The sequence below is a fragment of the Colletotrichum scovillei genome, assembly GCF_011075155.1.
Source record: "Colletotrichum scovillei strain TJNH1 chromosome Unknown Contig00001, whole genome shotgun sequence".
NCBI classification, from domain to species: Eukaryota; Fungi; Ascomycota; class Sordariomycetes; order Glomerellales; family Glomerellaceae; genus Colletotrichum; species Colletotrichum scovillei.
This window is the reverse complement of record NW_023336259.1, coordinates 4,607,057-4,631,280: the sequence shown is the minus strand read 5'-3', so window position 1 is coordinate 4,631,280 and position 24,224 is coordinate 4,607,057. Positions and strand designations below refer to the sequence as shown.

General features: G+C 52.0%; 9 protein-coding genes across 9 annotated transcripts; 3 read left to right on the top strand and 6 right to left on the bottom strand.

Moving 5' to 3' along the window:
* Positions 1-650: 650 nt before the first annotated feature.
* HER10_EVM0012979 (uncharacterized protein) lies at positions 651-2,000 on the bottom strand (the record flags this gene model as incomplete). The annotated part of the gene is made up of 1 exon (XM_035482353.1): positions 651-2,000. The coding sequence occupies exon 1, from the start codon at positions 1,671-1,673 to the stop codon at positions 651-653; it is 1,023 nt and encodes a 340-aa protein (XP_035339061.1). The 5' UTR covers positions 1,674-2,000.
* Positions 2,001-5,072: 3,072 nt separating this feature from the next.
* On the top strand, positions 5,073-7,487 carry HER10_EVM0010531 (uncharacterized protein). Its single transcript, XM_035479988.1, has 4 exons — positions 5,073-6,166; positions 6,222-6,326; positions 6,401-6,842; positions 6,899-7,487. Exons 1-4 carry the CDS (start codon positions 6,002-6,004, stop codon positions 7,327-7,329), a joined length of 1,143 nt encoding a protein of 380 aa, XP_035338845.1. The 5' UTR covers positions 5,073-6,001; the 3' UTR covers positions 7,330-7,487.
* A 187-nt stretch (positions 7,488-7,674) lies between these two features.
* On the bottom strand, positions 7,675-9,415 carry HER10_EVM0007646 (acetylcholinesterase; the record flags this gene model as incomplete). Its single annotated transcript, XM_035477196.1, has 4 exons — positions 7,675-8,409; positions 8,468-8,785; positions 8,863-9,234; positions 9,275-9,415. 4 exons carry the CDS (start codon positions 9,413-9,415, stop codon positions 7,675-7,677), a joined length of 1,566 nt encoding a protein of 521 aa, XP_035338576.1.
* Positions 9,416-10,399: 984 nt separating this feature from the next.
* On the top strand, positions 10,400-11,692 carry HER10_EVM0007015 (NAD dependent epimerase/dehydratase; the record flags this gene model as incomplete). Its single annotated transcript, XM_035476582.1, has 5 exons — positions 10,400-10,473; positions 10,540-10,967; positions 11,045-11,247; positions 11,319-11,508; positions 11,568-11,692. 5 exons carry the CDS (start codon positions 10,400-10,402, stop codon positions 11,690-11,692), a joined length of 1,020 nt encoding a protein of 339 aa, XP_035338516.1.
* Positions 11,693-12,746: 1,054 nt separating this feature from the next.
* Positions 12,747-13,745, top strand: HER10_EVM0002123 (oxidoreductase; the record flags this gene model as incomplete). The annotated part of the gene is made up of 1 exon (XM_035471849.1): positions 12,747-13,745. The coding sequence occupies one exon, from the start codon at positions 12,747-12,749 to the stop codon at positions 13,743-13,745; it is 999 nt and encodes a 332-aa protein (XP_035338055.1).
* A 228-nt stretch (positions 13,746-13,973) lies between these two features.
* Positions 13,974-14,871, bottom strand: HER10_EVM0007855 (uncharacterized protein; the record flags this gene model as incomplete). Its single annotated transcript, XM_035477397.1, has 2 exons — positions 13,974-14,143; positions 14,199-14,871. 2 exons carry the CDS (start codon positions 14,869-14,871, stop codon positions 13,974-13,976), a joined length of 843 nt encoding a protein of 280 aa, XP_035338602.1.
* Positions 14,872-15,339: 468 nt separating this feature from the next.
* HER10_EVM0002674 (cyanide hydratase) lies at positions 15,340-16,756 on the bottom strand. Its single transcript, XM_035472376.1, has 3 exons — positions 16,620-16,756; positions 16,468-16,561; positions 15,340-16,414 (listed from the first exon to the last, which is right to left on the bottom strand). Exons 1-3 carry the CDS (start codon positions 16,665-16,667, stop codon positions 15,432-15,434), a joined length of 1,125 nt encoding a protein of 374 aa, XP_035338109.1. The 5' UTR covers positions 16,668-16,756; the 3' UTR covers positions 15,340-15,431.
* Positions 16,757-17,897: 1,141 nt separating this feature from the next.
* On the bottom strand, positions 17,898-19,427 carry HER10_EVM0004474 (FAD binding domain-containing protein; the record flags this gene model as incomplete). The annotated part of the gene is made up of 1 exon (XM_035474117.1): positions 17,898-19,427. The coding sequence occupies one exon, from the start codon at positions 19,425-19,427 to the stop codon at positions 17,898-17,900; it is 1,530 nt and encodes a 509-aa protein (XP_035338272.1).
* Positions 19,428-22,240: 2,813 nt separating this feature from the next.
* Positions 22,241-24,079, bottom strand: HER10_EVM0001806 (uncharacterized protein; the record flags this gene model as incomplete). The annotated part of the gene is made up of 7 exons (XM_035471541.1): positions 22,241-22,350; positions 22,402-22,633; positions 22,686-22,996; positions 23,057-23,092; positions 23,153-23,274; positions 23,326-23,824; positions 23,887-24,079. The coding sequence occupies 7 exons, from the start codon at positions 24,077-24,079 to the stop codon at positions 22,241-22,243; spliced, it is 1,503 nt and encodes a 500-aa protein (XP_035338018.1).
* Positions 24,080-24,224: the final 145 nt, after the last annotated feature.

The following is a 24,224-nucleotide window of genomic DNA, read 5'->3' as shown; positions in this document are numbered from 1 at the left end:
ACTGGAGGAAAACGTCAAAACTGCCTTTGAACGAGTCCGAATCGTCGTACTGAGGTTGAGTAGGTCGAATGTCGCAAGTTTTCAAAATAGTCTATCTTTTTGCGACTTCATCTGGGAGAGACGAGGGGTTCATATGAGGTATGAATACGTGTGGCGGCATGTGGAATTGATTGGCCCGTCCCAAAATCTGATCTAGCTGTAATTACTACGCCGCGTATTGAACGTCTCAAACTATTCCTTCATGATTGGCCTCTGCCGAAATCTGGTCTGCATGTAAGTTTAGCCCCGACCGAATTTTGGCGAGTGAAAAGTGAGGTCAAATGCACTTTGTGCTGAGCTAGCAGCCATCCAGAGCCTGCCGTAACAAGTCATTGCTTCCTAGGTGCGTGGCGTGACAGTATCTCATTCGGCATTGCCGGTTTCTGACTGACAGTCTTCCAATCTGGTTGCTTACCGAAAGCCCAGGCAGGGCGTATGTGTAACATAAAGTAGGATCTGCTGGTAGGGCGACCGCAGTGCCTCTCGAATTTCAGACGCGAAAAGAACATGATGCAGCAGTCGTTTGATTTTGCACAAGCATTACATTACTATATCACATCTCAAAGGCACGCTTCGTCAAGCCCCTCTGAGGCGCGCCCTTCCCTAACTATCTATTTGGTCAACCACGCCACAAGCGCGTCGTGGAATTCCTCCGGTTGGGAGATCTGAGGCGCATGACCAAGCGTTGGGAAGGTGTGAAGAGTCGCGTTGGGGATCTGGGCAGCAACAGCAGGACCGAGGGCAGCAAAGTTACCCAGCTTAGCGGCGACATCGGGAGGAGACCACTGCTTGCCGATGGCGGTGTTGTCCTTCTCGCCGATCATGAGCAGAGTGCGGGGCTTGACGAGAGAGAACTCATAGCTGACGGGCTGCGTGAGGACAAGGTCGACGATCTGGGCCTGGTTGAGCGCATAGGTGTCGGCCTTGGAACCCTTGTAGATGTTGACTAGCATGTTGACCCAGGTGTCGTACTCGTCCTTCCACTCTCCGACGTAGTAGGTCGCCTGCTCGTACCCCTTGATAGAAGCATAGGAGCTGGCGCGCTCCGTTACATAGTTGTCGTCGATGGGCAGGTAGGGGACGCCGAGCGCCTTGTAATCTTCGAGGCCGACGGGGTTGACGAGGACCATCTCATCGACCTCGTCGGGGAACATCAGGCCGTAACGGGTGGTGAGCATACCGCCGAGGGAGTGGCCCATGACTGTAGCGCTCTCGATGCCAAGGGTCTTCAAGAGGCCATTGGTGTTGGTCGCGAACTGCTGCAGAGAGAACTGGTAGCGCTCAGGCTTGGACGACTTGCAGAAGCCGATCTGATCCGGGGCAATGACGCGGTAGCCGGACTGAGCGAGGACGCGGATGGTGGTCTCCCACGTCGGGCCGCAAAAGTTCTTGCCATGGAAGAGGACGGCAGTCTTTCCATTGGGAGCGCACTTCGGCTTGATGTCCATGAAGGCCATCTCCAGCTCCTGCAGCTGGGAGGTGAACTTGTACAACTTGACGGGCCATGGGTAGGTGAAGTTGGAGCCGTTGAGGTCTTCGGGGAAGGAGTCGGAGTTGTCGTCGATTGTGCCCTGAGCGGACACGAAGGCGACGCCCGCCGCGGCGAGGGCGGTGACGATGGAGAAGACCTTCATTCTGACGAATCTTGGTAAAGTAAGGTTAGCTACGTGGATACTGGATGAAGTGCCGCATGAGAACTCTCATCGTGCCATTGACAATGTGGATAGCCGACGGAGGTGTGTAACAGCCAGGTTACCACTGCGACAACCAGACAATCAAATAAACGAACAAACAGATGAACGGACAAACAGACTCCTGTTCATCATGAAGTTTCGAACAACTTCATTATGGATTGCGACCGTAACAAAACTCTACAAGACCGCATAGAATCGGACTGGCTTCAATTGAGGGATTGACGCAAAGTGAACCTTACTTACTTAGCAGCGATGACAACTCGACTTCAACTTTACCAGAGATACCCGTTGACCTGAGCGAAGTGCCAATAGCTGGTGCGTGCGAGCGGAAGATCATCTCGCGACTTGTAACCCAGGATGGGCGCCGTCTGTTTATATTGCGATGGTAGCTCGGACAAGCTGCCGGGAACCAACACGTGTGTTGGAGCACATGGTGGGCATGCAAGGCATGGAATAGCTGCAATATGCACAGAAAAGATGGAGAAGTGAGTGAGGGAGGGTAAGAGGTAGGGATGGAGGAAGACCGAAGCCGGTCATGACGCCGTGCCTCTTTGGGCCGCACAACTGCGTAAGGCGAGATCCATATTCGATGGCTTCGACACTCTAATCTCCGCTGTCCAGTGGGCCTGACAGCTTCGGCTCCGCTGGCGAGTATGCCCCGGACGGTGAGGTGGGTTGGCGCTATTTCTTCATGTCGGGTGCTGCGCCGTTCAAGCCGGCCGCTGAGGATACGGCCCGGGTCGGTGGCGCAGGCGGGTTTGTTTTGATCTTGTGTCTTGGTTGGACTGAATGAAATTCGATACGTCAATGATTTCTATCGCTATTGGTGTGTGCCATGTGGTCGCCGTAGACTTGGCCGCCGATCTGTGAGTTACGATAGTAAACATGGCGAATGGACTGGTAACATCGATGGATGGCTCAGGTCAGGTAGGATCTGACGTCGTTCGCGTAGTTCTAGCGATGTCTTGCCTGGGGAAGCATGCTGAGATCATGACAGAACCGGCAGGATTTCAGCCGGGAATAACGAGATCGAAGGACTTTTGCAGGGCCCTGGTCGTCACCAACACGAGTATGGGAGGGGAGGGTATCTCATACAGAAGCATCCTTGTGAGGTGCGGTGGTGCGCAGTTCTGCTGACCCATGTTCTAGGTCTCAAAGGCGTCCTCACTCCTTAGGCTTTGATATATCTGAAGAGGCGCGGTGTCTGTTCTTATCGACCTGCGATGCGCAGCTGAGGCGAGTGAAGATTCGGTGACAGATAAGATCGGCGTTGCACAATTCTTTAGTTGCCATTAATGCCAGCCTTCGTCACAATTGCTGTACATGGATCAATCTCACAGACGAATGTTCCCGTAATGTAGATGGGGTTTATTTCATTCGTCCGGTCATACATCCCCGTCCTTCGTCGCAGACCGGCTGAGATCTTGGTTGGTCGGTGCCATGAACTGTCGGTCGAACGTCAATAAGATGAAGCTTTGCTAAAACAGTTGGGTTGTGGCTCGTAGCTCGTATTCTGTCGGTCTACTGAACCGCCCGTCGTTACGTATTTGCGAATTTCTCTTCGAGATCTCCGCCATGTTCAGGTGAAAGAACACCAGCCTCTTCCGACTTAGACCGCAGCAACTTCATCTTAAGCTGTTGCTAATGACAGGGATGCCTGCATTTGTAGTGCTTCATCCCGGCTATCCGCGGCGGGCGCCAGTATCCGACAGAAGAACACAGAGGGAGAGGGGGAGGGGAAAATCCCTCAGGAGGGTGTCTCGGCCGATGGTACACGGAGCGTAGCTCGCCAGCTTTCAGGAACAGTACCATTCTGCTGCCGGGATGCCATGGCACCCATGGTTATCCATTGGACAATTTGACAAGTAGACTTGGGTGCGTGGGATCACAATCCTTCGACCACTTACAATATTTGTCCACCTCATCATGATGCCTCAATCGGGAAGGCCTAGCGAAGGAGGATTCTTTGCCCTGAGGCCTGCATATCTTCATCGAAACGCACCTGGGAGAACCACAGAACTTGGGTAATGCCAAGTGCGGTTCCTGGAGGAAATCCGCACACACCACACACCACCACACAGCGAACATCGCTGCCCAGAAAGGAAGCTCAGCGCCGTTGACCGAGAGCTCTATGGAGTAACTGCATCATGAGGGTATCTTGGTGACCAAAGTAATGGCTGCCTCTTCCGTTTGGACGGGTTATCTGTTCGCCAAGTTCAGCCAGGATACCACCTCACCTTAGGTGCACTGGATGTCGGACACTTCGTCACCATCACTGACCTCGAGTAGCATCGGATGTCAGATCTCAATCGCGGCCGGGTGGTTGCAACGAGAACAGACGGACATCCCACCAAACTGAGTTGGCGGGAGCGGGAACCAGAACGGGACGTTGGCGCCAACAGCCCCCAAGCCCACAAAGCCCCCCTCAAGTCCTCGCAAAGGGACCACAAGGCGGACGATAATGTAGTGGTGTGGTGACATTAGGGCCCAAAGAACGACGGGCCCCAGGGCGCACAGACGGGCCTCCGGATGCTACGGATGGGCAGGGAACTTTAAACGAACCTGTGTGATGGTCGCATGCAACTTCAGTTTACCCAAGATGAACTGCAAGCCACAACGAGAACTCAATGGCAAGTAACATTCCGAAGTGCCTATCGAAGGATCTAGTCGACGCCAACAGCCGGACTGCGGCGTTTCTTATACGTGGTACAAGTCAATAGTGGCGTAGCCTCATGACGAGCTCCAACAAAGATTGTTAGCACGAAAAGCCTCTGATGAGTGAGCTGATTTTGTCGGACCAACAAGGGGAAAAGCCATTCAGCTTGTGCGAAGAGGACCACCGGAATCCGCTACAGAACCCCATAAACCCTCCACGCCCCGTCTCCTCATCTGACAGAACGTCCGACCATGGATCTGGTGGATGTTGAAGAGTTCAACGAGAAAAAAGAAAGCAACGGAACCGATTCCTTCGACATGTGAAACCCTGTACTCCGTTAGGATCACTGGCGCAGAATCACCTGCACCTCATTTCCCAGCAATCGTCAACAACACCCGGGCTGTGAGCACACTGTCTGTCCTTCAAGTACGGTAGAGCCTAACCCAACTGGTATTGCTGTCCGATGCCCATGTCTAGACCTCTTCCTCAATGTGCAAAGATGTAAAGGTAAAAGTGTGACAAAGATGAGGGTGCCTGGATGATCCCGGTTAGGTATATGTTCGTCGGACATCTCTTTTGGGCTCTCGAGGCTGTTCACTTTCATGCAGGCCTTTTTGTCGAGGACCATCAATGGTCAATCCCTTCAAGCTTCCGCCTGGTTGGTATGGCATACGTAAGTCCAGGGCATAGAGCCAGATCAAAACATTAGCAAACTTTCACTCGCCATTGATCTGAGAACCACAAACGTGTTCCTCAGCAATTGCCTGTTCATTCTACCGAAACCAACACTGCTCCAGAGTCGAACGTTTTGTGTGGAAGACATTGAGGACGGTCCAGAATTTGATCCTGGCGACGACCACAAAGGATGGCGGATGCAGCGACCCATTCATCCACCCTTTGGTGATCACTTTCCTTGTCCCTTGACCTGCGGACAACTGCAAGGATATAGATTTCGTTTTCTCTTGGTCATCTCGCGATCGGTAATCTAGCCTACCGGCCGTTTTCTGTCTCCATGTACCCGCAACCCTGAACTTCCTCCACCTGGCCCCCAAAATCGCGTTCGTCCCTCGGTGAACCTCTTGGTTGGCTATCCACCCTCCTTTCTTGGAAACGGAGACGCATAGTGGCCAACGGTTGACTACTCCTTCGAGTACTGCAGTAGTCTGCAGACTGTCACGCCCGTTCCACGCCACCCTCCTTCTCGGTTTCGATGCAAGGGCGGGCAAGAAACAGAGTTGCAGACTTGTGCCTGGCGGCAGACATACGCGGGGGGCCGTTGTCTCTTCCCGTTCCCATACTTTTATGCCGCCCAATGAAATCTCCGCCTTCCATTTTTCTACCGCGGAAAGGCTACCGAACCCTTCGGACTTGGACGGACGGGCTCTCCCTAGTCTAAAGCCACAAACTCTGCACAAGAGAGGTCTGGGAATGAACATATAACCGTTCGTGGGGACCCAGTCGTCCCAGCTTATTGGAATCTCCCTCGATCTGCGTCTACCATCCTCCAACATCCTAGTGTCTTGCCCACAGACCGTTGGCCTCTCGGGGCCCACAACCTCATCAGACCAGCTTGATCTCCTACGGCTTCAACATCAAACACTGCATACTCGCCATGGTGGAGGGGAACATTCACGGCGAGAGCAATGCGCTCATGGTGCAGGTGCCGGCCATCGTCTTCTTCGTACTCACGCCCATCTTCGTGGGCATCCGGTTTTGGTCGAGGATCAAGATGAGATCCGGCCTTGGTTGGGACGACTGGACCATCCTATTCTCGTTCGTGAGTCTACTCTACAAGAAACTCGGTACTATTTTGTCTTGCTGACGCTCCCAAGATCTGCTGCCTGACTGTATCGATATTGATGATGATCTCCTGCGAGTATGGGTTCGGCCAGCACATTAGAAACCTGTCTAAACCTAATAAGGTCATGACTTTGCAGGTATGTAGCCAGGAACACCTCATGCCGCTTGGTTGAAGTGAGGTATCATGTAACATCAGTCTGACTGTTGATAGTTGTTCTACGTTGCCCAGATCTTCTACAAGATCACCATAAACCTCACAAAGGCATCGATCTTACTCCTCTATCTTCGCATATTCGTCCAACGCTACTTTCGGATCCTTTGCTACACGCTACTCAGCATCATCCTGGCCTACATGGTAGCGACCTCGGCCTCTTCGATATGGCAGTGTACCCCTATTCCGAGGGCTTGGGACAAGACTATTCCGGGCACTTGTATCTCGCTTACTATGAACTGGTATGCGAATGCAGGATTCTCTATCGCTACCGATATCCTCATCATGGCACTGCCGCAGCACGTCCTGTGGCAGTCGAAACTCCCTCTCAACCAGAAGAGGCTGCTCATGATCGTCTTTGCTCTGGGCCTTTTCGTCACGATCACGAGCATCTTACGTATGACGACGCTGAACTTTTCCACCACAAGCCCGGACACCACTTGTAAGTAACAAAAAGACTCCGTATGACTTCAAACATATGCTTACATATTGACACAGTCGACATTGCCTCCACGCTTTGGACAGTCGTCGAAGATAACGTCGCCATCATCTGCGCCTGCCTGCCAATGTGCCGTCTACCCTTGACCTATCTCTTCCCGACATACTTCGCAACCAAGAAAGGCTCGTCTGCCGGCAGCTACAACACAGGCTCCGCACCGCGAACGAACAACAGCAACTTCATCCACGCCGGTACGAGTCGCAACGACTGGCACCCGTATCAGGGCCGTGAAGAAAAGAACGGGATTCATCTGACGAGTGTACATGCTAGACCAAAAGTTGGGGACGATACGAGCGAGGAGTACATCTTACCTACAGCCGCCGACGAAAGGCGTGTGAGGACTCCGAGCGAGGAGGTGGAGGATCGGCGGGCTATCAGGAAGACGACGGCGTTTCACATGACTTATGACGAAGAACGGCCGAGAGCATGAGTATCAGGAACTTACCTTAATGTGCGGAGAAGGCAGCTATGAGTAAAAAGTTATGATTTGCAGGGACGTTTACTACCTAATCCTTGTTCGGGAAGAACGTGTAGAGATACATCGCTAGTTCTAGTCCGGATCTTACATGACGCCCTTTGAGATGGCCTCAACTCTGACCACACTGATTGATGGGTTATGTATGAGAGCTACGGTTTGTTCAAGCTGAAAGAGATGCAATAACTCTGTCCCGCCCGATGCAACGGTCGGTTGTGAAGCTGTCATACCGGCTGACATACTGACCAGTGGCGTTTAAGAGCAAGACGTTTTTGTCCTGTCCGTACATCGGGAAGTCCGTCACTCCCTTTCCATGGGACTTCCGCTAAGAGTGAAACTGGTCATGTATCGCTGCAAGGCAATCGCAGTCTCTGGACTAGGCATACCGACCCCGTTATCGGAAAAGGTGTATTCAACATCCGCAGCGTGCATGGCGGGGTAGACGCCAAACTCGTACTGATGAGTCGTGCCGTTCAATGCCCTCGCGAGAGCAAGACCATTGCACCGGAAAAGTAAGTCCTGCATGGTGAGAGCAGTACGAGCGATGTGGTCCGTGTATCCATAGGAGCCGTTGAGGATGGGCGGGTATAACTCCGTTGCCATGTAATCGATCGAGTCGGCGCTGGCACCGGGAAGGGTGAGGGACATCCAGTCGCGGTAGCCAGCGTCGTCTGTGATGTCGAAGGAACCGAAGAAGAGACCATCGTTGGTGTTTGAGCCAGCCATCACTTTGACTTTGGTATCGAACTTCCCCTCCAAGATCAAGACTGCAGGCTCGGCCGGAACAAAGGTGCCGTCAACTACCGGGCTGAAGGTGAAGCTACCTAGGCGGCCGGCAAAGATCTGATCGCTATTGGCTGCAATCACAGAGGCGGATGGTAGTTGCCTAGCTTCGGCAAGGGTGCTGACATTTAGACGCGATAGGAATTCGGCAAAGATGTCGTCCTGGTTCTGGGCTGGCGGAGATGGGAGGATCGCTGGGGACTGCGGGATGATCTGTTGAAAGGGAACTGAGCCTTGAGAGCCGCCGAAAGCCTGGAAGATCCCTTTGTTAGAAGCTTTCACTTGCATAGGATACTATTCCTCGACTCACAGTTGTCTGATATACGAGTGAACCTCCTCCAGCGGACTCTCCTGCAAGAGTCACGCGGGCTGGGTCTCCGCCGAAAAGGTGAATGTTCTGTTGAATCCACTCCAGCGCAAGTCTCTGGTCGAGGAGTCCAGCATTGGCAACGCCTCCCTGGGTTGTGAATTTCGGACCGCTAAGGAATCCGAAAGCACCAAGGCGGTAGTTGAGAGCAACGTAGACAAAATCGTGGTTGCCTTGTCTCAAAAGGCCAGCAGGCGAACCGCTGTTTAGTCCAGCCTTGGAGCCGGTGTCATAGCCACCGCCGTAGATCCATACGAGGACCTGTTTGATTCCTCCGTGTTAGCTTGGGCTTCTTTGACGATGAGAATAGACTATGAATCCAAAGAGCGTCTACTCACGGGTGCTTTAGTAGCAGTCCCATTGGACCTGGCAGCATCGAAGATCTTCTTCGGGGCCACCACGTCAAGAAACAGACAGTCTTCGCTAGCTCTCGAGTCGAGGAGCTGATTAGCAGATATCGAGATATTGGGACCGAAAAGGTATTGGTATGCTTGTTCGATCAGGCTCGGCGTCCATTCCGGGAGGGCCTGTGGGCAGATTCGGGCCTCTTCACCCTTCTGTACAACAGATCTGTCCGTTGCAGGAGGTACCGGGGCAGCGAAGCGAAGATCTCCAATAGGTGGGGCTCCATATCGAATGTTGGAGAAGTTGTATGCTTCACTCGAGGTCTGTGATTGGTGAGTTTTGAGCATCGTGAAGTTGAGCGTCCTCTTTGGAACAATCAACCCTCAGACATCAGCTGCCACTTACATCGAAGTTGAGAGCTTGATGAAGCTCATAGCCCAAGTCTACAATTGGTAGACTAGTTGAAGTATTGCCTGTTTCGATGCATGCCGCTGAGACGATTGCGGTGCAGGCGAGCGTAATAGCACCTGCGACGAGAGATTGCATCACTGAGAGAGTGAAGCTTTGCCAATTTTCGAATGATAACGAATGGATGAAGAGTGAGTGCTAAGGAGTCAATTCGAGAGACGAATGCGGTTTCGCCGTCATATTTCTACTACCTTGTTGCCTACCTCCCTTCGCTCTACTGGAGAAGATAGCCTGAATTGCTTCCACTGCGCCTGGCAGCTCACTCCACTGAGCACCAGGTCTGTACGGACGAAAGTCAAGCCGCGATGCAACTAGCTGACGTCTGTCATTGCTGTACGTTAGATTAGAAAAACAACAAGCAGGACTCTAAGTCAAGGGCAAGGGTGCTTGAGTCAAGTTGCGGCCCGGTTTCTTGATTGAGCAGACGAGAGTGCGGAAACAAGCCGCTCTTCTTTCCTCTTGTGCTTCTTTCTCTTTCTCGAAGGTTTATCCTCAACCACCATAAAGGTAATCGGATAGACGATGATGTGTATGGCTGGGATTTTGATTGGACAAATACGCGTATACGTGGCTGTCTGTAGTAGCCTGTAATACTAATATCTGAGCCTGGGGCCGGATCCGTCAGCTCGGATTCGGGAACGCTATGCCGGTTTAACTGCCGAGTAGGGCCATTTAGGACCTACAGCCAGGCACACGGAGAGTCATTGTGGAGTGAAAGCTGTTCCTTTACCATTCCCGGGTCCATAAGGCTAGCGGATACTTTCTTAGTGGGCAGGAAGCACGGCCGTGTCAGCGACACTGCCAGACATACTGATTCCTATGTCCGTACTCTCCGTCTAAATGACTGACGTAATGATGTTAAGTCCGTGAATGATACGAATACATGCAAATAGAGTCGGCTTACACGTGCTTTCTAATCTCCCGTATTTAACGATCAGTTATTCCATAGTAAAGATTGCCTGTATCACTGGCAAGATATACACCATTACAACCCACGTTGTCGCAATTCTATCGACATTAAACCATCTCCTTAGCAATTTCACATATCCAGCCTTCCCAAAAATGACCAGAGTTCTTCTTACCGGAGGCAGTGGCTTCATTGCTACACACATCCTCAAGCTTCTTCTTGAACGCGGGTAAGAAACATTCCAATCCTCAGATGAAGGTTATGTGATGGTTCTCAGCTTAAATCATTCATGTAGACACTCTGTGGTCACAAGTGTCCGCAGCCAGGCCAAAGCAGACGCGATCAAGCAGTCATATCCTGATATTGGAGCCGACAAGCTGGCTTTCGCCATTGTCCCCGATGTGGCACAGAACGATGCATTCTCCGATGCCGTCAAATCTGACCCACCATTTGAAGCGGTCATTCATACTGCAAGTCCCTTTCACTTCAACGTGACTGACATCAAGGCGGACCTCCTTGATCCCGCTATCAACGGAACAACCGGTATCCTGCAAGCTATCAAGCAACATGCTCCGTCGGTTAAGCGCGTGGTCATCACGTCATCGTTCGGTTCCATGATGGACATTTCCAAGGGGCTATGGCCCGGTCACACTTATGACGAGAGTGACTGGAACCCCATCACGATGGAACAGGCGTTGCAGAGCGCTGGCGCTGGTTACTCTGGTAAGTTGACCCCTACTGTCTCGAGATCGCGCTGAATGCGGCACTTGGTAATTGCTACGTAACTGACAAGTAAACAGCAAGCAAGAAGTTTGCTGAAAAGGCAGCTTGGGACTTCCTCGAAGCCGAGTCTCCTGCGTTTTCCATTTCCACAATCCTACCACCCCTCGTCTTTGGTCCTGCTGTGCAGAGCCTGGCTTCCCTTGATGCCCTCAACACCTCAAACCAATTTATCCGCAGCTTCATTCTTGGGTCGGCGAAGAAGGAGATCCCTCCCACTCAGGTCAGCCAATCTTCCCTGCCGTAAATCCGATTATCTCGGCGCACTTCGGCTGACTCAAGTGTCCATCACAGAACCCCATCTTCGCCGATGTCCGAGATGTGGCATTTGCCCATGTAGCGGCCATGGAGAAGGAAGAAGCCGGCAACAAACGTTTCTTCATCACGAACGGCTACTGCTCAAACCGTGAGACCATCGATATCATCCGGAAGCACTTCCCGGAATACAAGTCAGCTTTGCCTTCCAAATGCACCAAGGGCGGCGGTACGTAGACGCTTTGATGATGACTTACTCGATATATTTTAACACTGACTGCTGTCTAGAATTGCCCAAGGAGGTTTACCAAACGAACACCACACGCAGCGTCGAGATTCTGGGCATGAAGTACGCGGATTTTGAACATTGTGTTGTTGACACCATTAAATCTTTTGCCTCCGTCAAGCAGTAGCACCCTAGTGCTAGGGTATCGGGGGAGATGGCATCAAAATTGTAGTATCTAGCATAGGAATGATTAGGATTCCTTCTTTGTTCGAAATTTGTTGATCCACATGGGCAATGTGTGATAGTCTAGAATTTGAACTTCAAGTAATATTAGAAAACCCCAAACCCGAAGAACATGATGTTGCGACGAGGTGATCTATCTAGAGGTATCTGCACAGCAAGATTCTGACGTATGAAGTCCTGCGCTATCACGTACGCTTTATTCCAGGCCTCCTTGTCAAGCAGAGCCCCACTATGGTTTCCGGACAAGAAAGGGGTCAGGGAAGCCAAAGTTTTTCGTCAGACGGACGTATTGAGGCCTACCATTTTTTGCATATTGTAAATCGACAGAAGAATAAGACAAGTAAGTATCGGTTCGAATAGAATGTTTGATCGGCAGGAGCATGTATAGCAGTTTCATGCGTGGTAATGATCCAAGCAACCTGTTCTTGTCATCTTGTTCCGACACCGGCTGGGGACCGATAATGCGGCCGACGCGGCCGCCTGCGATGAGTGAGTTTGCCACAGGCCCAGAGCCTCTAGTAGGTAGCAAGGAAGTTTGAAACCAAGCTTTCGATTGAAAAGGACACAGTATAATTGAAAGCAAATTCTACCTGAAGTATTTAACAAGAGACCACTTATGAAGTGAATGGGGTGAGAGTCTGGAGTTCCCGGCTGGGTATTCCAACGCGGGCAATGCGGCCGCATGCCGCACGTTGACTAGCGAGTGAGGAAGGCGCAATGCGGCGACGCGGGGATATGGTAATGAGATGCATGCTTAGCCAAATCGACGGCGGATGAATAGGACACTTCTGGACTTACGAACATTAATTCCGAGAGAGGTCATGTTGCCTGCGCGCTGATGGCTTTTTGTATGTCTGAGAATCGAGTATAAAGGGTCAGGTCGGTCGATTTGACATAACCTGGTGGGTGTTGAAAGCATGCCACACCTAATTACACTTTCCATCTCTATACACTTGAAATCCCCAACAAGCGGCTGGTCAGTCTCCTGTTTTTACGTCATGTCTTCAAAATATGCCTCTTTCCATCTTTCTCCTCAAGGTCCTGGGGATGCTCGTCCTACAGCCCTTCAAATCATCAAAGACGAGGGCCTTGAAGACAAGCTCTCTGACAAGGTCGTCCTCATCACTGGCTGTTCCTCCGGCCTGGGAGTTGAGACGGCGAGTGCGCTGTTGGTAACAGGTGCAACCTTGTACTTGGCGGTTCGCAATCCTGACAAGGCGAAAGCTGCCTTGGGCGACATGTCCCAGAAAGACCGAGTCCATCTCTTGACGCTTGACCTGAATGATCTCACGAGCGTCAGGGCCTGCGCCGCAGACTTCGCGACAAAGAGCAAGATCTTGAACATCCTCATCAACAATGCGGGTGTTATGGCGACACCTGAGGGCAAGACTTCCGATGGGTTCGAGACCCAGTTTGGCACCAACTATGTCGCCCACTTCCTCTTCTTTCAACTCCTCAAACCTATTCTTGTTGCTTCCTCGACCCCAGAATTCCCTTCGCGGCTAGTCAACGTCTCTTCAAGCTTGCATAGAGCCTGCGAGGTCCAATTTGACAATTTTAATTGGACTGGAAACTACGACCCCTGGAAGGCTTATGGCCAGAGCAAGACTGCTCTTGTATGGATGGCCAACGAGGTGGAACGCCGATATGGATCTCAAAACCTCCATGCCTTCAGTCTCCACCCAGGGGGCATCTTGAGCGGCCTTCAGCAACATGTCCCTGACGAACTGAAGGAGGCATGGGGGAGGAATGAGGCCCTCGCCAAGCATTGGAAGAGCGCTGAGCAGGGAGCCGCGACTACTGTGTGGGCGGCGGTTAGCAAGGACTTGGAGGGCCGGGGTGGTAAGTATCTTGAGGACTGCCAAATTATTGGCGCATGGGATCCCGCAACTGGTGATGTTGGCTCAGGATACGCTATGTGGGCGTACGACCAGGAGAAAGCTGAGAGGCTGTGGTCATTGGGCCTCAAGCTTGCTGGGCTACCAGAAGCCGAGTAAGGCCACTGCATCCTTCGGACTGCCTGAAGATGCTATAAATAGTACGGGCTTTCTGATAGAAGCATGAGATCCTAGGCAATACTCCAAGAACTATATCGTTGCATGCACGATCAAGTACGCAGGCTAAGTATGCAAGAGTGTCACGTAGTGTTGTAATTGACAAGGCTATTGTTCATCTTTTCCAAACCTTCCATCTCAAGCCGTGCTTTTAAAACTTTGAGTGACCGACTATTTGGTGAGAACTCCCACAACATGAGGAATCACGTCGCTGCTTGACTCATCCGGCGGTTGGGCCAAGTCCACCTCGCTCCAGGAGCCAACTTGCCGCAATGTCTGCCCAGTGGCTCGGCACAATTGACAAGAACCCATCATGTGCTCCCAAAAGATATTTGTGAATTCTGGGTAGGAATGTTAGTGTGATGCATGCTCGAAGGTATAGAAAAGGGTTCTCACGTTGAAAAAGTGGGATGAGTAGCCCTTGCTCCGCCTTGACATGCTCAAAGACGTACCATCGGCCGCCCTTCTTCAAGTAGTTGTAAAGCAGCCGTATGTTCTTCTCCGGCTCCGGAATGCTGCAGAGGCACTGGACAGTCATGATGCAGTCGACGCTACCGGGCTCGATCCGTCCGCCCCAAGCCGACTCATTTTGCAAATCCTCAATGCCTACCGGCACAACCTGGTAGGTTCCTTTTAAGCCGACCTCTTCGACACGTCGTTTCAGCGATGCAGCAGACACCGGGTTCGGCTCGACGCCATAGATCTTGGTCGGAGCTGCACGGGACTCGGCCTTGGCGGACCGGACGACGGTGGCGAGCGACTCGGTCCACATCCCACTGCCGGCTCCGATTTCGAGGACAACACCTTCGATAGGCTTGCTGGCGCCTCTTTCGGAGACCTGCCCGTTCCGAATTCGACCCTCAAGGAGCGGCAGGACTTTGTCCTCTGCGCTGGCTTTGGCTTTAGGGCCCATGAATTTCCAGAACTCGCCGAACCAGGCCTCTTTGAGTGCGGACCAATTCGACAGGGTCTTGACGTCACCGGTAATGGCGAGCTTGAAGATGGTGAACCATAGGTAGATCAAGGAGATGGTCATGAAGAACCATGGTAGAACGATCTTTGCCAACATTGTGATCATGTGAGGCGGTTCGATTGGTAGCAGAGACGTCAATACTCGCAATGGTATCACTGTGATGCTTTTGATGCTTTAATACAACCTGAATTCGGAAACTTTACGAGATGTTTCCGTCTTCTTAGTCAAAAGCGCTGGAGCACGGATATTTTGGCGCCATAGAATGGCAGCAGAATGCAACGGAGACAAAAAGTTTGCCCCTCAGTTTCAAACCCCGCGCCGCCTAAGGTGGACCGATCATCTCCAAGACGTAACGTGGGGCCGGGAAACTTGCTCGCTTCAATGGAGAGAGTGTGTGAGATCTAGAGTGAAAGCAAAGGCAGGGTAGAGCGAACTAAGAATACATCTTCATCAGATAGAATGTAGAGTTTATGACACGTTTAGGGACGCGCAACTAGAATAGGCACCAGTGGTAGACTTTGTTTCAAAAGGCCAAAAGACCCGAGATGAGATTTTCTATGTACAGTCTAATCATTCTTCATATTACAAATGGGATTTTTACAGGCGGGCACTGATGTTCAGAGTCCCGGATTGCTGCTGAAAGCCAGCTAGAGCATTTAGAGCTTCTTGACAGGCTTAGCGGCAGGCTCCTTGGAGATGCGCTTGGCAGTCTCCTGCTCGTCGCGCTCGTGCAGCTCAGGCTTGGAGTCCAGGGGGCGGTCCAGGCCGAGGCGGTGGTAAGTGCTGTAGGAAGCGATGCCGCCCTGGGGGTCGGCCTCGGTGACGAGCTCCTTGCGGCGGGTGTCGACCAGGAGGCGGATGAGATCGGGGCGCATGTAGTGGCCGGCGAAATCGGCGAGGACCTTGGTGAGGTGGGTCTCGTTGAGGTCAATGTCGACGAACATGAGACCGTCAAAGTCCTTGTCGGGCTTAGGGACAGCCAGGCTGCCGTCGGGCTTGTAGATGCGGGCGTGGCCGTTGTAGTCGGAGGGGTCGGTCTCGGGCTCGACGCCCTCGGGGGTGTTCTTCTTGAGACCCTCGACGGAGAGGCGCTGGAAGGGAGCGAGGACCCAGGTGCCGGTCTCGATGGCATAGGCCGGGGTGACGAGCTCGGAGGCGGTGTCGGCGTAGTTGGTAGCCGGGTCAGGGGACACCTGGCGCTGGACGCCGGGGTAAATGGGCCATCCGGCGACGTGAACCTGCTCGCCCTGGGAGACGTTGAGGGACTTGAGGAAGGGGTTCATGTTCTCCCAGCAGTTGAGCTGGCCGACGCGGCCGATCTCGGTCTCGGAGACGGACATGAAGGTGTCGCCGGAGCCATCACCGTAGACGAGCTTCTCAACGTGGGTGGGCTTGATCTTGCGGCGGTGGTTGATGATGGCGCCGGTGGGGTCGATGAAGACCTGGGCGAGGTAGAGGGTGGCATGGTCAAGCTCGGCGAAGCCCATGGAGACGAAGATCTGGTTATCGCGAGCGGCGCGGCGGATGCGGCGCATCTCCTCAGAGTCGACGCGGAGGGAGTTCTCGCGGTACTTCTTGAGCATGGGGAGGGACTGAAGGTAGGTGACCTTCCACATCCAGTATGGGTAACCGGGGATCCCTGTGGGGGTATCAGCATGGTGAAGAAGTTTGAGGCGAGGAGGGGTCACTTACAAACTTCGGGGAAGGCAACGAGCTTGCAGCCAGCCTGGCCAGCCTCGTTGATGAAGTTGATGGTCTTCTGAACACCACCCTCAAGGTCGAACCACTAGGAAAGTCAGTTATAAGTATAAGTGGAAAGGGAGGAAGATGGCATCGAGGCTTACACCGGGCTCGGAGGTGACGGCGGCGGCCTTGTACTTGGTGATAGGCATGTTGGCGGATGTTGGTATCGAAAAGATTCGAAGGCAGTTGAGTTGATGGTTGTATGAGACTAGAAGTCTTGATGATTGATGAACTTGTGTGAGTGTGATGATCTGGAAGGAAAAAGAGATGAACCAAGCCGCGATGCTGAAGCCTTTTTATGATTTCTTCTTCCTCTCAAGACTGACTTTATTGAAATGGATTGACTAATTCGTCGCCGTCGGGCTTTGCGAACCATATTGCAGACTACATTTGACAACTTGCATTTCTGAGTTCTTCAACACAGGTTGATGCCACTTGCTCGCTTGATTTACAAACGCCGTATGTGGTGCTGCCTATTGATACTATCCGGGCATTCGGGTCTGAGTTGCGCAAGTTTCTAGTCCGCATTTCATTTTCCATAGGCCGCCAACACTTTTGTGGCGTGACTGATGTTCGAGAAGTTCCGAGCTGACGAACAGTAACCAGACGGACAGGCTGTGACACGACTCAAGCACTGCGGATACCCACATCATTCCTCACAGGTGGTAGGTAGTAGAGACTCGGAAGAACGCGCATCAAGCAGTCCCCTTGGACCTAATTCCGAGCTATGCGAACTTCGTCCGGGTGCCACGGGAAAGCTGGGCAAAAGCCGCGCTGCAGAATGGCATGTTGCCTCTGACGTAAACAGCATCCCGACTGCCGTTTTCCTCCGGGTCGATCAGGCGAGATCTTGTGGATGCTCTTAATTTAGTTCCCGTCTTCCCGGCAGCGGCGCGGTTCTCAACGTGCAGCTGGCCGGGGGGCCATCGCCGTTTGTGGATCTCCGGGATCTGGAGATCTGCGTGCGTTCAAACCCCGCCAGATCCAAACACCTACATCGTCTGATGTTCGGGGACGCCTCGATCCCGATATTCTGTGGGGAACCCTGGGTGTCAGTCACGGGAGAGAAGGAATTTGCTAAGTACTATGTGGAATTGTTCCTATCCACTACCGATCTGATAATGCTGTCTCTGCTGTGCGTATGGGCGACTTTGTGCTAAGCAACGAATCGAATGCTCGCGAAATACACCTCTTCCACCCGTTCGCGTATCGACCCATGTCACCATTGCGTCTCCCGACTGTCCTCGAACCAAAGCATTTCTTCGAAGGCCCTAACGCCTCATCCTATACTCAAATACAGTCTTCACCCAAGGCTCCCTCACCCCCTGTCTCCAACTCTAGTGCTTCGTATCTTGCTCTGCGTTCTGCCCGCCTCTGCGTCACTTCTTGAGGAGATAGTCGCGCTTCAGGAGAACTTTCATGATAGCCTTGGAGCGAGAAGTCTGTTCCTTGTAGGTCGGGTTCGGGTTGCCGAGCTTGTCCCAGAGGCTGGGAAGGCCGGCAGCACCCCACTTGTCGCGGAGCTCATCGTAAAACTCCTTGTTGTAAATTCGCCAGAATTCCTCTTCCGTGTAGTAGTTGTCGCCGTAGACCACCTTGGTACCGCCGAGATCGCGAGTAGCCTGCTCAATCATCTTATTGTCCCGGATGAATCGCTCAAAGGCCTCGGGGCCGTCGCGACCTGGAATGTCATCAGGCCCGTGGATGGTCTTGGGACCCCACAGTCGTACATTGATATTGATATTGTGGTAGCGTCGACGGCTGTGACTGTCGGGAATGACTCTTACAGGGCAGATCCAGACAGGATAAATCCCCAGGTTGTTGTCGAGCCAGTCGAGGAAGGCCGCACAGGTGTTTCCCGGCAGCGTAATATCTTGAAAGAACATTGTGCGATTCTGTCTGCCGTGATGGATACCAGCGAACAAGCACTCAGCCTTCACGATGGGATTGAGAAGAAGGCGTGTAAGACCGTTGAAGGTGTCGGGATTCTGACCGTAGGCTCCCATCCAGAAAGAGGCTCTGTCGTATCGGAAGAGATAATCCTTGATCGGTACCAGGTCAGTGATTGTGCTTCTCTTGTCAACTGAGCGAGATTCCGAAAGCGTGCAGAGTATGCAGCTGGTATCTCTGACGTGAGGGACAGACTCGTGCACATGTAGCGCGAACCACTGATCATGAGCTCGGCTGAAGCGAACAACAGGCATGCCCTGCTTCTTCTCATCCGTCATGGTGCCAGTAATGATGACGCCATCGTTTGGGCCGAACATGATGCTCTCGACGAAATCGACGGGCGAAGTGTCGGCGGTGTAGGGTTGAATGGTGTTCAAAGCTTCGGCAGCGGAGTGAACTGGGAGATAGTTGAGCTCGACAAATCGGCGAGCAGGAACAAGCTTGACTTCGATGATTGTGCATATGCCAAGTGTACCACAAGAGCCAGCGAGACCACTAAAGAGGTCCGAGTTCTCGACGGGCGAGGCGGTGACGATGTTGCCGTTTCCAAGGATGACCTCGAGAGAAGCGACAGACTTTTCAAAGTGACCATAGCGGAATGATGAACTCTCGAGCGCAGTGCCGGAAAAGGCGCCACCCACGGTGATGCCAGGGAACTCGGGGACGACTGCAGGAATGAGACCGTGCTTGAGCGTGGCGGTGACAAGGCTTCCCATCGTCACGTTGGGCTCGACAGCTGCGCGGCGCCGGCGATGGTCGACAGTGATGACATGATCCAATCCACTGATGTCGATGATCTCATCCGCCTGTCGAGTGCTGACCCGAGTGCTGTTGGTGGTCTTGTGGTACACGCGATACTTGATCCCGTCGCGGGCGAATTGTCTGGCTTTGGCGGCGATGATGCTGACACGACGGCGATGCTTGATCAAGCGATACTCCGTCTCGATGGATTCGGCCATTTCCCCATGAACTAGACGTGGAATGATTGAAGACTGACGATGAGAGACCCGACGAATTACTTGAAGCTTCCGAGGGTGAAACAAAAATGTGGTGGGAATAGGCGGTTGGTGAGGCGAGAAGTTTCAAGGAAAGCACCTTGACTGGAAAATGAAAAGTTGGAAGGAGGTAAAGGCAATATTAAAAAGTCCTCTGACTTGATCAATCACAGCGGGGTGAGGGTATCGAGACGGAGGAGGCCGGAAGGATGAGGAACTTCTTGGAAGACCAGTTCCGTGCCATGGCCCCTGGGCCTTGAGGGGGAATCCGTGGCCAGGCAGTGAAAAGGCATGATGCTTATTGCCCTGTCGCATGTTGTGTGTGGGCGTGGCTGAGAAGGCTAGTGCAGGAGATAACTGTGCCTTCATTGTCACTCTTTGGTGACACAAAGAGGTGAGACGGGAATCATCTTATGGCTCCCACAACAAAAGAACAAAAGAAGGAAGGTTCTTTGTGAAAGTTCTCAAAGGCCTGACAAAACGTCGCTGTTTGAATCTCACTCGGCATACAAATATAGGAGGCCTGGGTCAAGACTGACAAGTATTACTCACAATTAGAATTCAAGGTCCTTGCGATATAGTGCAAAATATTGCGGATAGTTGAGGGGTGAATGAAAGAACGTACTCAAGTGAGGACTCAATCACCTTCATTCGCATCTCAAAAGCTCATAGCTTACGATGAATGAGAACGTAGAATGGGAATATCCCAAGCCCCATTTTCTCAGGTTTACACAAATGTTTGCTTGATCACCTTGAATGGGCGGATGTAATGTCAATCACCTGGCATCTAATCAGCTTATCACATCAAAGGTGCGATGAAAGTGAAGCTGTGACGAAGTTCAAAAAGCAGTAAGAGCGCTGGCAGACAGCTATCCGTTCTGTTCAGATAAATTAGTACACATTCACTCCTAAGCTTTGGACGAAAGCTCAAATGTGATTCACTACATAAGCCAAGTGAGTCATGTAGTGAGTATATGAAGCAGCTTATCCTGCTGCGATGAGACTCATTCTAACTTAATTCTTCAAGCCTGTGCAGAAAGAAGGCAGCAAGGCAGTCATCGGTGCTCTTGAACTTTGCAGAGCACCTTGGTTTGCTTGGGTGGAAGGAGTCATCCCACAAACAGTCAAACACTAGGCAAGAAGCATCACCACCAAACATCCCGCGGGAAAGACTGAATCACGCAATTTCCTCAAGAGTTTGTTTCTGGTGTCGGGAAACCACCAGTGGAACAGACGAACTTCCATTTCCACGCTCCTTGGTGGTCGCCAGACAACGACATCCATTCTTCAACATCGTATCATCCATCCACACACCAGTCTCCAGACTCCCACCGAATTTCCTCCCAGTAACTGATGAATACCCCAAGCATATCTATGCACGCGCCGAGTACAGTCTTTTACCTACTCAGCCATGTTCTCGTCAACGCTGCGTGCGATGCGAGTCAGGGATGCCCGGAAACAGGCCGAAATGTTCGAAAATGCATTCGAGCGGGCGGTGGAACTGGCCAGCCCTGAAGTGATAACCGAGTTTGCTGCCTCCAATCTGGAGGTGTCATATGATTTCGACTGGGATCTGGAAGAGGGTGCAGAAGAGAACATGGAGTTTTGGGATGATCCACCTGTACACGATTCCGAAAACGGTTCGAAAAGCGGAAAAGGGAAAGAACCCGAGGAACGTATACCATTCGTTTATCAGCCTCCTCACGAGAATGACCCGGCGGACCAGCGTTCAGATATCAACACTCTGCTATGGTTACTTGCTGCCACAGACCTCGGATCCGATCGAAACAAACGCAACACATCAAGAACGGAACCCAGCAGCAGCTCAGACGTATTTCTGGGTGATGCCGAAGACCTCGAGCAGCGCGATACAGAGATGGCAGACATGCCAGCCGAACCAGAAACTCAAAGTGGCAAGCTAGAAGGCATATCAGTTCCAGAAACATCAACTTCAGGGAACCCACTTGAGCCACAAGCCGATATACCCATGAGCGACGCACTATCGACAACGAGTCAAGGAGATGCTGGAAAGAAATTTCCCCCAGGTGTTTACATCGAACACGTGGAGAATGTTGAGAGTGATAGAGGCTTGGAGCGGGAAGAAGACGACGGATCGCTTGAAGCGGCACAACTCGAGGGCTCATCCGAATCTGCCATGGCACACAATGATGATCAACAGCAAGTGGAGTGCCCCAGCATGGAGAAAAGACCTTCCGCCATCTCGGTCGAGTTTTTGGAGGGCATCTGGCACCATTATCACGAGCTGCAAGAGTTTTGCGAATGGGAGGAGGCGCACGAGTGGAATCGAAAGAACCTTCGCAAAATGCTCCGAGAACCCTTGAACAATAGTCGAGCCCGCCATCGACACCGCTCTCCGATGCCATACCCCCGGTATGGACGATCGAGAAGCCCACTAGGAGTCACTGTGATGACAGAGGGGGTTGAAGAAGACAAACAATCAGCATACGCGGCAGAAAATATGAAGTGGTAGTGACGTGGAGACTGAATGGCGCATTAGAGTATGGCATGCTCGACGTTTTGGGGAGCTTTTCGGTATCGTTGGATATTGGCATCAGCAGGGCTTTCTGTCAGTCGTAGAGGGACTGGGTGTAATAGCGAACATCACGGTTTTATGATTGCATTAGACACACACTGAAGGGAGCGTGCAGCTTTGGAAATTCATACTGGCATCGTTGACTCAACTTCCTGTTCCAGCAAACATTCTTCGTTGCGATAGTATTGTGACCCTTGAATGATGCCGAATATGACACTTGCTTTCACTGAAGCTTCTCATTGATGTTCCCGAGAACTGAAGTGGGCTCCCTCTTTTCACCATTTTCTTTGACGAAATTCTCTGAGTCGTTCCTGACAGACGTTCCAGAAAATACTGGGAAGCCAGATTAGCCTTTTGCTAGACGTTAGCTTGCAAGAAACTTACGTGTGTCCATCTCTTCGAGAGACTTCCCCTTAGTCTCCTTGATGAAGAACCAGACAAATACGACGAGTGCCCAATTGAAGATGCAAAACATCAAGAATGTCTTCCACCCGAGGTTCTGAACGGCATGTGGCGTAGCTTGTGAGAAGACAAAGTTGAAGAGCCATTGCGTTGAAGTGCCGATGGCAATGCCAGCTTCGCGGATTCGAGATGGGAAGATTTCACCCATGTAAACCTGGATCTCGGTTAGTGGCATCTTGTAAGGTGTAAGAATGTTTCAAACTTACCCATGGTGCTGGACCCCATGAGATGTTGTACGACATGGCTTCGAGGTAGATCATCGTCATTGAGGCAATGGCTGTCGAGGTCAAACCCTGGTCCACGGATTTGGGCGGGTGGGTTGCGGTGAGGCAGGCGATGATGAGCATGTAGGTCCCCATCAGGAATGCTCCACCCAACAGCGAACCGCGGCGTCCGATACGTTCGACGAGGAAAAGAAGATAGAAGAGACATGACACGACCTTGACGAGACCGAAGAAGCCTGTGATGAGGAGGTTATTCTGGCCTGCACCAACGGCTGCGAACACTTGCGGGGCGTCTGCGGACAATGTCAGTGTTTAGAAACTAGGAAAATTGAGTATGATATTTTGGGTCTTACAGTAAGCCAGAGAGGTATTGCCAGTGAGTTGGACGCCTAGAAAATATGTCAGCCCAAGTCAAAGGGGCGTACGTTGTATGCGTTTTGGATGGGTACCGATTTGTAGAGCAATGATGAGAAAGATACGGTATCGGTTGACAGGCTGGATCAACTCTCTCCATGTGAGGCCCTCTTTTTGGTTTCTCTCTTCTTCGATACTGGCAATAATTTCGGCAAACCTGCGGTCTCATCAGCATTCATGTTACACTTCATAGGACCGGGAACCTCACTCTTCTCGGACCTCGGGTGCATCGCCACCCCGAACCCAAATCAGAGACTGCAGTGCTTCCTCCCTCCGTCCTGTCTTGGCCAGCCATCGTGTACTCTCTTTGCAAAGCAACATGCCCAATCCGAGAATCGCCCCAGGAACGAGTTGCAAGCCGACAGGAATCTGCCACTGCCTCGTTGAAGACTCAACATGCTTGCTCACACCATAGTCTACAAAGTAGGACGTCATGACACCCATCGTGAAAAAGAACTGGAACATGCTGCCGAGCATTCCGCGGATGTTCCTGGGGGCCATCTCTGCCGAGTACATGGGGATCACGACGGTGGCCATGCCTACGCCAATACCGCTGACGACTCGAGCGACATAGAAGGCGGCGAGGGAGTGAGTGTTGATTGATTGGACAATTGCGCCGGCGCAGAATATTATGGAGGCGAGGATGATTGACCATCTTCGGCCGTATTTCGCGGTGAAGGGCCAGATGAAGAAGCAGGAGAAGAAGGCTGTTGGTAAGACATAATCAGCAGAGGCTCTCTGACTGTAGAAAATTTGAGAAGTGGCAGACCTCCCGCCTGTAGCAGACTTGTTGAGTTTGACCCGACGTTGGCTTTCTGGGACGGTCCATAACGAAAGTCTTCTTGGAAACCTTGAAAGGTAAGGATACCACCAATGATACCAGTGTCGTATGCAAACAAGAAAGACCCTACGCAGCACAAAGCTACGAGGTAGAATGCTCGAAATGTCCCTAGTTTCGACATTGTCAATGGTGATTTGTAAAAGATCAAGGCTCGATTGATTCACCAACCTGTCGTCGAGTTTTTATAAACGACCACAGGCTGTCTTATGTACGGAGGCGTATCCTAGATGCTAAACAGCAAAATCAAGACTCTGCGTCTTCCGAAT

Coding starts and splice junctions, on each gene's coding strand:
- HER10_EVM0010531 (XM_035479988.1), top strand. CDS start 6,002: ATGGTGGAGGGGAACATTCACGGCGAGAGCAATGCGCTCATGGTGCAG. Junction 6,327..6,400: donor ATAAGGTCATGACTTTGCAG/GTATGTAGCCAG, acceptor GACTGTTGATAG/TTGTTCTACGTTGCCCAGAT. Junction 6,843..6,898: donor CACAAGCCCGGACACCACTT/GTAAGTAACAAA, acceptor ATATTGACACAG/TCGACATTGCCTCCACGCTT.
- HER10_EVM0002674 (XM_035472376.1), bottom strand. CDS start 16,667: ATGCCTATCACCAAGTACAAGGCCGCCGCCGTCACCTCCGAGCCCGGT. Junction 16,562..16,619: donor CCGTCACCTCCGAGCCCGGT/GTAAGCCTCGAT, acceptor TGACTTTCCTAG/TGGTTCGACCTTGAGGGTGG. Junction 16,415..16,467: donor CGTTGCCTTCCCCGAAGTTT/GTAAGTGACCCC, acceptor ATACCCCCACAG/GGATCCCCGGTTACCCATAC.